The 12,066-nt window shown below is 35.8% G+C and overlaps 1 protein-coding gene across 4 annotated transcripts in view; it reads right to left on the reverse strand.

Annotated features, from left to right (window-relative positions):
• Positions 1 to 9,883: 9,883 nt before the first annotated feature.
• PTPRC (protein tyrosine phosphatase receptor type C) overlaps positions 9,884 to 12,066 on the reverse strand; it is a 125,341-nt gene continuing 123,158 nt past the window's right edge. For all 4 annotated transcript variants that reach the window (XM_081224251.1, XM_081224250.1, XM_081224249.1 and 1 more), the window contains one exon: positions 9,884 to 11,011. In XM_081224251.1, the coding sequence (XP_081080377.1) occupies positions 10,736 to 11,011 (276 nt within the window). In that variant the 3' untranslated portion in view covers positions 9,884 to 10,735. The remainder of the gene's footprint in view (positions 11,012 to 12,066) is intronic.

Raw genomic sequence — 12,066 nt, forward strand, 5'->3', positions numbered from 1 at the left:
TGATTGTAACCAGGAAACTAACACTGATATAAAACTGTTAACTTGGGCTTCCCTGGTGGCGCAGTGGTTGAGAGTCCGCCTGCCGATGCAGGGGACACGGGTTCGTGCCCCGGTCCGGGAAGATCCCACATGCTGCGGAGCCGCTGGGCCCATGAGCCATGGCCACTGAGCCTGTTCGTCCGGAGCCTGTGCTCCGCAACGGGAGAGGCCACAGCGGTGAGAGGCCCGCATACCGCAAAAAAAAAAAAAAAAAAGACAATGAGATTTTTTTAAATAGCAAAGTAAATAAAAGAAAATTAGAGAATTTGTAAATTCAATACAAAAAGAAGGTAATTGTCACCCCGTCTTTCCCCCGCCCTCCACAAAAAAAGAAGAATCAGATGAGGGAAGATGGGGAAGAGAGAGACAGAGAGAGACTGAGAATTAAAGAGAGAATGAAAAGGAGGAAGGGAGGAAATCAACAAAGACATAATTTAGGGAAATGTCCCCAGACAGAAAAATATTAGTTTCCATATGAATGAGCCTCTCAAGTGACTAAAACAGTGACATTAAAAAGCAAACAAGCAAAATAAAACCTGCCCACATCATGGCACCTTATTGTGAATAATAGACCCTAAAATATCTCAGGAAGGAAAACAAGAAACCTCTGAAGCCAGGTTATCAGGAACCAAGTGGCATCAGACTTCTCAGAAGCAAGAGCCAATGCTGGGGAAAAAAAGGGTGATGCCTCTAAAAATCTGAAGGAATCTAATGGATGTAGAAGTTTGAATGAGCATCCCTAAAAGAAACCAAATATATGGAAGAGAAAGTCAAATACACAGTAAATGAAAAACATCATGAAAGAGTAAAATCTATATATAAAAGTTGAAAGTGCAGAGAGCCCAGAAATAAGCCCACACATATATGGTCAATTAATATATGACAAAGGAACCAAGAATATGCAATGGGGAGAAAACAGTCCCTTCAATAAATTGTGTTGGGAGAACTGGACAGCCACAAGCAAAAGAGTGAAACTGGATGGCTGTTGTATGCCATACACAAATATTAACTCAAAATGGATTAGAGACTTGAACAAAAGACCTGAAACGGTAAAACTCCAACAGAAAACTATAGGGGTAAGTTCCTTGATGTCTGATCTGTCTTAGCAATGATTTTTTTTTAATTTGACACAAAAAGCAAAGGCGACAAAAGCAAAAATAAACAAGTGAGACTACACCAAACTAAAAGCTTCTGCCCAGCAAAGAAAATCATCAACAAAATGAAAAGGCAACCTACTGAAAAAGGGTAAATATTTGCAAATCATATATATTCTTGCTGTCTTTCTAGTATACAGCTAACTTTGGACAGTCTCAAGGATCAGGTCAGAAGGAAACAACATCATAAAGAATATCTGATAAGACCCACTTGACAATGAAACCAAGCCAGTTAAAGATTAATCAAAATAAGAAATTCAGGAGTGGGAAAGCCCTCAAAAGGACTCTAGACCCTTATGCAATTTAGATACAGGTCTAATGCAGTTCTTGCAGGCTTGATATTGTGAAATTAGCAATACAAATAGGAAAAACACTGAGAGGTGGAGAGAGACAAAGTTGAAGGTAATGGGGATATGAGAACTCATTATCTTGAAAAGCAAGAAGACAAAGAACAGTAAATGGTGTTAAAACATTTTGAAGGTTTTATGATCCTTCTTTGCCTTAAGTTAACATGAAGTCATTTAAATTAATATATACAGTAAAAAGAAGATAATTTAGGTGTAGGTTAAAAATTTTATCAACTCATTTAAATTCCATTTTTTCAGTAAATTTAACTGGATTAAACATAATTCTTTGTTTAAAAAAATTAAAAAATCTATATTTTGATTTGTATTTTCAAATCTTTATGTTTTTCTAAATTGTTCTACATTTTTTCTAATGTAAAGAACATCCTTATTTATTTTGGCCTTCTTCCCTCCTTCCCTCCTTCCCTCCTTCCTTCCTTCCCTTTCTCCTTCCCTCTCTTGGTAACTTCTATATATATGGAGAAATGACTAGCATAATATTCACCAAAATATAATGTTCACTTTGAAAGTACTTTTGGAGACTTTTAAAAATTTAACTGTTTTTCAACTAGGTAACAGATTCACAGTCTAAAATTCAAACAGTTATGCTAAGACACACAAGATCCTACCCATGTTACCATTCCCCCACCAGCCCCAACAGGTAAGTACATAACATTCCATTGAAAGGGAGCACCTTAGGTTATTCCAGAAGCCTATAGATGGACCCTTGGGTTCCTTCTAATAATTTCCATTTCATAGGAAAATGCATTAATTTGTACATGTGACACCTTGTAACTGTATAGCTATTTCTGGAAAGAAATACGGAGATGTGGGGTTTCTAGGTAGAAATGGAAATGCATCTGTAAATTTGATAGATGTTGCCACATGGCCCACAGTAGGGCTGGTGAAATCGTGAGGGTCCTCAGTCCCCAGACCTCCTGTGTATCTCCTATTAAGAACGGTTATGTCAATGTTGTCTTGATGTGCATCTTTCTCATACGAGTGAGAATGTGAATCTCCTGTGTTTAGGCCTTTTGTAGTTCTTGTTCTGTGAACTCTCATTCTCCTTTGACCAATTTTCGATTGGATTTGGGGTGATGTTTATTTTTATTCGTGCTTTTCTGTATTACTTGCTTTTATATAATTAGAATGTGTCAATTTTATAAAACAAAACTTACTGTAAAAAAGCATAAGACCACAGAGGAAGAGTTTGGCTTGGTCAAGTGTAGAAAAACCTTTTCTGAGATAGGATACAAGCGGGAGAGTGAGTAAGGTAAGGATAGAAATATCTTTTTAAATGCATAAGAAGAAATTTAGGTGAGTGGCTTCTATTTTTGTTTCTATTTTTTTAGTAAATGAGTCAGTGGCATTTGATGGAAGTAGCAGCTATGGAGATGCCCAAGTTGGGAAGAGCACCAAGGAGGCTGGTAAAGGAAAATAATCCACTCACCATATTGTGGTCCTGAATCAAGTTTGGAATCACACATATTTAATGATGTCAATAGGTAAGTTTTTTTTTTAATTAAAGTATAGTTGATTTACAATGTTTTGTTAGTTTCAGGTGCACAGCAAAGTGATTCAGTGAGATATATATATATATATATATATATATATTCCTTTTCAGATTCTTTTCCATTATAGGTTATTACAAAATATTGAGTATAGTTCCATGTGCTATACAGTAGGTCCTTGTTGGTTATCTATTTGATATATATGTGTGTATATGTTAATCCCAAACTCCTAATTTATCACCCCCGCCCCTTTCCCCTTTGGTAACCGTGTTTGTTTTCTATGTCTGTGGGTCTATTTCTGTTTTGTATGTAAGTTCATTTGTATCATTTTTTGGGTTCCACATTTAAGTGATATATGTATTTGTCTTTCTGTGTATGGCTTACTTCACTTAGCATGATAATCTCTAGATCCATCCATGTTACTGCAAATGGCATTATTTCACTCTTTTTTATGGCTGAGTAATATTCCATTGTATATATGTACCACATCTACTTTATCCATTCCTATGTCAATGGACATTTAGGTTGTTGCTTCCATGTCAGCTATTGTAAATAGTGCTGCAATGAACATTGGGGTGTATGTATCTTTTCGGATTATGGTTTTCTCTGGACATGCCCAGAAGTGAGATTGCAGGATCATATGGTAACTCTATTTTTAACTTTTTAAGAAACATCCATACTGCTCTCCATAGTGGCTGTACCAATTTGTATTGCTAATCATTAGAGAAATGCAAATCAGAACTACAATGAGGTACCACCTCACACCAGTCAGAATAGCCATGATCACAAAGTCTACAAATAATAAATACTGGAGAGGATGTGGAGAAAAAGGAACCCTCCTATGCTGTTGGTAGTAAGTTTTTAAAAATAATATTAGTTCCAAGCAGAGAAGCTACAGGTGTGGAAGTGGGAACAGAGATAGGAGAAATCTGACCAATGCAGACTTAATTGTCAGTAGGGGAGGAGGGCTGGTGATCAAGGTGGTGGCAGGAACTGCAGATGCTACTGACAAGTATGTGAAGTGAGTGCACAAAAAGGAGAAAAGGATCAAGACGGGAAGGAGGACTAGAGTTCTCCATGGGGTAACTAGAAATTCCAGGCCATACCCAGTTATCTTTTCTTTTTGTTTCCTTTTGTAAAAATTCATATAAAAGCATGTCTTTCACTTGTAACCATTTCAGCTGCTACATAAAAAACAAATCTCAGGTAATATTCCCAGAAAGATATCTTATATGTAAATCTCCATATGTAAATATGTAAATTTAGAATTGCATTAACTGATGAATTGCCTACAAAGTGCATCATCTTGCAATGATAAATAAATTTAATCTCTTCCTTTAACATTGTATAAATGTAGGGCTGATTTTATTTCTCAAATTCACATATTCTCTGAAAGACTGCAGGACATTGAATTAAAACATACTATAAAATCTGTAGGGAGAAAGTGTGGATTTTAATAATTTGACTAAACTTGTCATTGATTTGACTGATTTTAACTTTTTTTAACTTCCTGCATTTAAATTATGAATAAATATTTTGCTACCTCTTGCAAGAACAAATAGTTTATTTACCACTGACTCTCATCAAAGAGAAATTTGACTTCCATGATTTAATGCTACTTTAAACAAAGAGAAAACTGCCAAAGCCTGTTTTATTTACAAAACTAACTTGTTTTGTTTAAGAAGTCTTTTTATAAAAGTAAAACTGACTGTGAGCTCAGATGAGGAACATTAGACTGTCTGAGGGAAACCCACATACTTGCACACACACTGAAAAATCCAGACTAAAGTATACTGCATTTATATCACTGATATGTATTTTCTCTCATAATTCACATGACTCTACCTATTGAAAAAAAGTGCTCCTTGGATGTTGAACTAACTGTGATCCCTTATGGTGTACTTGTGTCCTCCAAGATGGATACAGAGTTCTTTAGGATTATTAGACATTGCAAGATAATATGGGAGAAACGTCAAGATGAAGATTCTAGGTCCTAGGACAAAGATTGGATGGATTATTAAGACTTGTAACCTAATCAGAGTGTGTCTGCTGGAAAATAATAGTGTAAGGGAGAGAAAAACACATGTTTTTAAAAGATGATGTAGGGCTTCCCTGGTGGCGCAATGGTTGGGAGTCCGCCTGCCGACGCAGGGGACGCGGGTCCGTGCCCCGGTCCGGGAAGATCCCACGTGCCGCTGAGCGGCTGGGCCCGTGAGCCATGGCTGCTGGGCCTGCGCGTCTGGAGCCTTCGCTCTGCAACGGGAGAGGCCCGCGTACCGCAAAAACAAAACAAACAAAAAAAAGATGATGTAAAAATAACCATCGCTAAAATGTTCCACAGAGTGTTACCTTAAATAGCTAGCTAACTGTTCTTTGCTATTATCTATGAAGACCCACTGCAATGTATGAGAAACGATGGGAGATTTATCCCCCAAGTCAGTTCAAAGTAACTCAAAGCAGATACTAGATGGCCAATGAGCAAGTTTAGCTTTTATTTCTGTTAATTATGATGAAATTATCCAAACTTTTAGTTTTAAATCTTCTTCATATTCTTTGTTTTCCAGCCCTGTCTTTAGGTTAAGTTGTCAATGCAATGAAAGCAAATAATTATTAAATATAAATGGAAACCCCTTTATAAAGGGATTTAGTACATGTCAATTTCTTATAAATGTAATAATTCAATTCTCTCCTTTGTATTGTATAACTTATAACATATGACAAAAGTCATGCAATGTAATTCATGAGGGCTGATTTAGTCTGAACTAAGGAAAAATCTCAATTATGGATTACCAGGAAAAATTCTCAGTGCACAGTTATCTAACATCTTGAGGAAACCCCTTCATTGAGCCTGTGTTAACCAATGACGGACAAGTTCTGTGGGTAACTCAACTCCATCCCATCTTTCACCCCAAATATTGACAACTTTCATCCCCACCTCACAGAGTGTCCATGGCAAGATTACACAATGCATAAAAATTCAAGAGCATATTTTTATTCTTTGACAGGTCATCAGCCTCTACTTGTGGGATTTGCCTCTTATATCTAAGAGTTACCATTGAGTCCAACAAGTTCTCCTTTCCTGGAAAATTAAATATAATATCCCAGAGGTCCCACTTTTACTAAGGTAAAAAGGTGCATATGAGTCAAGAAAGCCCTGTTTTTTCTAGAGAGAAATACCTGTGTTCTTTTACATAGGAAGTTCACTTCCAGGTCCCTGGCATCCTAAGTTTGGGGACAGCTAAATCAGAAGAACTGAGCTCCCTTGGACTCACTCTCTAGAGATAGAGAATGAGTCATACTCTCCATAAATGTGGTTTGCATTTTATGGTGCCCTGTTAACGTGTTTTAAAAGCTGATTGATGGGTACTCTGACAAACATACTGAAATGTGATCTAAACAGAAAGAACATGTTCTGATTACCAAACTGAGAGACAATGGAACAATGATATTTGTTATTTATTGTTGGGTTTTATTTCCTGGCACTCACTTTGGTGATGAGGTGATCTTTGTTTCTATGCATTATGGGAACAAACCTTCCGCAGGGATGTTTAAGAGTGTGTTTATTTTTGTAAAATAACTTCAATGTTGTGAGTTCAGCTAAGCCTACTACATCATACAGCATTGTTGAGAGCCTATATTACACGTGGTTTTGTTTTTGTTTTTGTTTTAATCACGGGATAAAGAAAAGACAGAAAATAAGTTTACACTATTTTTTCCACTAATTTTTCAAAACACATGAACAAAGTTGATACTCAGGAAGGCAGAAGAGCAGAAGGTTATAAACACAGCCTATGGTGGCAGGAAGAGCTGGTTCAAATCCTGAGTCTGTCACTTACCAGATGTGTTGGAAGATGCCAGGCACCAAACTTTTCCAAGACTCACTTCCTCATCTATAAAACAGAGATATAAGTGTATAAAATTTGTCTTGAGAAACAAATGAAGATAAAATAAATAAAATGCCTGGCATGAATTATGCCTCAATAAATGTTAGTTATTATAGTAATAGTATTTTTATTTATTAAGAAATGATACAGGGACTTCCCTGGTGGCTCAAGTGGTTAAGAATCTGCTGACACGGGTTTGAGCCCCGGTCCAGGAAGATCCCACATGCTGTGGAGCAACTAAGCCCGTGCGCCAGAACTACTGAGCCTGCGCTCTAGAGCCCGCGAGCCACAACTCCCGAAGCTCACATGCCTAGAGCCCGTGCACCACAACAAGAGAAGCCACCGCAGTGAGAGATCCGCACACCGCAACAAAGAGTAGCCCCCGCTCGCCGCAACTAGAGAAAGCCCCCGCGCAACAAAGAAGACCCAACGCAGCCAAACATAAATAAATAAATTTATTTTAAAAAAAAGAAAATAAAGAGATGATACAGGTTGTATACCCTTTGATTGGGTTAGTATTGATCCAAGAAAATGTAAAGAGAAATGTAAAGATGTGTACAAAAGAACGATTACAGTAAATGGACCTTTAGCAGAATAAATCTTTTCACCCTAAATAGGAAATGAAAAAATCCCAATTTTGAACTTGTCTCTTTGAAGAAACTTCAGGTCCTTCCAACTGTAAAATCTGTATAAGAGGACGAAAGCACAGCCTTTTCTACTCATTTGAACATATATTCTTTTAAGTTGTGCATTTTGAAGGTCTTCATATCAAGAAACATGTTGCAATTAGCCAGGGCAATTACCACTCACTTACTTAGACCTAATATAGTGCTATGAGAACATTTTTAAACAAGTCTCCAGTGTAAATTAAAAATTAAGATCAGTGCTAGTTAGTTATAAGAACTAATAAACTTCATATTCAGTATTTTAGCAGGAAAAGAGCAAAAATAGATATGGAAATATCACTGTATAAGTATTAGAGCTCTGAGTAAAAGCTAAAAGCTTACATTTTAAAAATTATCATTGCAAAGACATTTTGCTAATCACTTCATACAGTTTTACCATTGCAGAGAGATATTAAAATGTATATTTTTTTTCTGCAAATATTCATTTGTTATATGTAAAATATTAATGTCTTGGGAGCTCAATTTTGAGAATACTGAGTATTTATATCTTTTACTCCCAATAAATTCTGGTACCAGAAATAAAATAAACAAACTCTAAAAGAAACATAACATAGTTTCTTTCTGTCTAATATATATATAATGGAATCCAAGCCTTATCCCTAAAATGGACCAGGCTTTATTAAGTTGGAACTTTTTGCTTAATTTTTCTGTCTTGGCATTACTAATGGCAGTGCCAAGCTTTATAAATTGAATTTTTTATATAACATGAGAGATTCCCTAGGAATGCAAACTGTAGTCATAGACATAGGTCTATAATTCACATATTATTTTATTTTTTAAGATAAAAATCATAGACATATGATTCCACTTTCTAATGCAGTGGACCCCAACTTCTGAGTGATACATATTCTCACAGAGTAATGGACCTTCTGACTGGCCTCTCCTCCAGCACTTCCTTTATTACCACTTCTCACGTGCAGAAGAAAAAAATGTTTCTAGCTTGCTCCTGTTAAACTGATAGAAATTACCATTGCTCTATTATCTAAGTATTTATTTTGTGTCTTCTCAAAAGGATAAACTCCAGTGACAAATACACATTTAAAACACACAACATCCACATTTGTAGATAAACAAGGACTTACTGTATAGCACAGGGAACTATACTCAATATCTTGTAATAACCTATAAGGGAAAAGAATCTGAAAAAAATATATATATATAATATGTGTATATATATATATATATATATATATATATATATATATATATAGTTTGCTGTACACACCTGAAACTAACACAACATTGTAAATCCACTATATTTAAATAAATTTTTTTTGAACTTTAGAACTTTTGCTGTTTACACTTTGAAGCAGTTCACAGAAAAAATAGACACATATGACGCTAGTCTACTGAATTTGAGAACTCTAAATTTTAACTACATTGTCTAGTAAATGGCGACTGATCAAGTTTCCGTTGGAGAAACCGATGCACATTGTTTGAATGAGTAATGAGAGAAATGAAAGCAAGTTTTCTTTCTTTCTGGAGCTCGTAGCACATGATTCCCAACCCCCCTTTTTTTCATTAGTAAGTAAAGAGATATAAGTAAACCATGTAAGTTAGAAACTACTGCTTCATTCTAAAATTCACATCTTTTAATATGTTAATGGCAAGGTATTATACAAATATGTAAAGACTTATTCTAATTTTGTGTGTATAATAAAAGAATTAGAAGGATGAACACAAGACAAATGTGAGTTGAATGGAAAACAATTGATAATGTATTGCTGAGATATTTAAACTCAATCAGGAGAGTGAAGATGTAGAGAACCAAGCCAACTTAGAGGCAGTGTGTGACTAATGTAATAAACTGATGTAAATTCGATAAAAGTTTTGTTTATTACCTTTTCTTGAATTTTTTCTAGCTCTCAAACAATTATTAGACTATAGATCTTTAAAAAAAATAAAATCTATAGAGTTGTTCTACAAATGTTAATTGCATAAGCCTTTATTTCAATATCTGCTTACATAATTCATGTATGAACATGTGAACACTTATGTACAAGAAAAGATAATGATTGGATTTCATTGTTGTTGTTATCAATTCCTGGTAAAAGCAGTATAAACATTTGAGAAATTCAAAGTAAATGCACTTCAGTGAAAGGCAAGGACAAATTTTACCATAAAAATATTAATATGCAATGTTATATATCTCATATCAATGTCTTATTCCATAAAAATAGCTACGTTAGGCTTTGTATGTAAATATTTAAAACAAATACATTTGCATGACTCAATTTTTGTCCTAAGGATTGAATACAAATTGCATTTGTTTAAAGATGTTTATTTAAGTTCAATTGTAACAAACATATAATTTTGGGTCAAAAGTATCAAGCAATGAATTTCACATATTATACAGAGAATATTCCATGTTGCAAAATCGTAAACACCACATGAAGATAACAAGATAGGCTTTCTTGAAATTTTAAATTAGATTAAATAAGCTTGAAATATTGTACTAAATGCTAACATACGGAATATAAGATTTCCAAATGTTAATTTAGTTAACTTTCTTATAGTAACTATACACACCTACTATTTTATGTCTATTTCTAGAAGTAACATAGTAAACTATAAGATATATTTCAGTAGAACAAGGAGGCCATCTTGAGGTCATTCTAGAAATGTACATGTTATTCTTACACAGATCCCACACACAATTTATGATTTAAAAAAATACAACCTTTGAGCAAAGTTAATATTTTCCGTATAAAATGTTATGTTTCTTAAAAAAAAAACAAAAAAAAGCAAAGTTTCTCAAAAGCATTTAGATTTACTTGAAAGCATCCTCTCTCTCTCTCTTTCTCTGCCTCTTTGTTTCTGTCTGTCTGTCTGCCTCACACACACACACACACGCACACGCACACACACACAAAGACTACAAAGAAGTTGTTTTTTGCTGAATGATGGATAAAATTTAAAATAAGTATAAGACTGTACAAAATGCTTCAGCTAAACTGTCTTAAATATTTTTCTACAGTTGTAAAAGAGAAACTTCCCACAAATATTGGTCCATGCACTTCATTAATCCATTGCATATCTATTTTGTCTTTCTAGTTCTAGAAAAAATAGAAATAACATTTATTGTGAGCCTTTGAGTTGCCCCATGTTTGTCTTTTCCTATGCACTTTGAGTTAAAACTGGACTCGCTGGACCATTGGCGGAATGTTCTGGCCCCTCAGCACCACTTGCAGGTTTGGAACTTTCATCCTCTTTATTTCCTTCAGGGGTCTTATCCTGGGCACCAGGTGGACTCACACAGTTAGCATCCTGCTTTGACTTGTCCACTTCATTATCAAATTCAATTTTATCTTCTTGTTGGTTGTTTTTCTTCACCTGCCCATTCTGGGCAGGGAAGGCGCTAGCGATGACGTCATACAGGAATTGATATTGCTCCTAATAAAGGGAAGAAGGAAGGAATTACACAAAAGAGGTTTATGTCATTACTTTTACATCAGATGAAAATTAACAAGACATAATCATTTACTTGGGGAAGACCTGGGTATCAGAAAACAATTCTCATGTGTTTTCATAAAAAGAACATTTTAAATGGCTTACCCTCCTTACAGTTCTAAAGGACTGACTGCAGGGCAATCTTCAGAATTTACCTTGTAGCCACACCAGACTGGTGTTCGGCCCCCTCGCAGGCCATGTGGGGTGTCTGATTCCCAAGCTTTTGCAAAGGAAGCCAATTTTGGCGCCCACCCTCTTGGTTCATTCCTACATATCATTTAGCATCAGATCAGGAGTCACCTGCTTCAGGAAGCCAATCTGATCCCCTTGGGTTAAATTCAGTGCCCTCATTCATACCCTTCTAATAATTTCTTGTCATTTCACTTACTACATTGTTTAATAAATGTCTGCCTTTTCCTCACACTAAATAATGAGTCTCTTAATGGTAAAACACATAGCAGGCACTCAATATACTTTTAACATCAATACATGCAAGCTCAAGGTCATACATAAGTAAAAGCTGCCTATATTTGAGTGAGTAGTTAAGTTTACTTTGTTACTAATTCCCAGACCATCATCTGTGGTCACTACCACTTACAGGGGACACAGCTTAAATTGATTACAACAATGTTCACTCATTATCCTCTCTGTATCCACACGTCTTTGCAAGGTGACTTTGCAGGCCCTTTGGACAAAGGTTGAGTCTATGACCCCATCCCTACACCTGAGCTGGCCTTGTGAATTGTTCGGATCATAAAATGCAGACGAAGGCATGTTCCAGTCCCAAGTCTGGCCTCCAAGGGGTCTTATTCTGCCCCTATGAACCCTGCTGCCTTTATGGGCATGTGTCGGGCTAGGCTTCTGGATGAGGAGAGACATGCGATCCACTCATCCTTATTGCCACAGCTAAATGCCAGCCAACTACCAGCCTAGTGGCAGTCAAGGTCTTTTTGGACAAGCCAAATTGCAGTGGACACATCAGCGACAGCACACATAGC

Source organism: Mesoplodon bidens, assembly GCF_964165515.1.
Source record: "Mesoplodon bidens genome assembly, chromosome: 2".
Lineage (NCBI taxonomy): Eukaryota > Metazoa > Chordata > Mammalia > Artiodactyla > Ziphiidae > Mesoplodon > Mesoplodon bidens.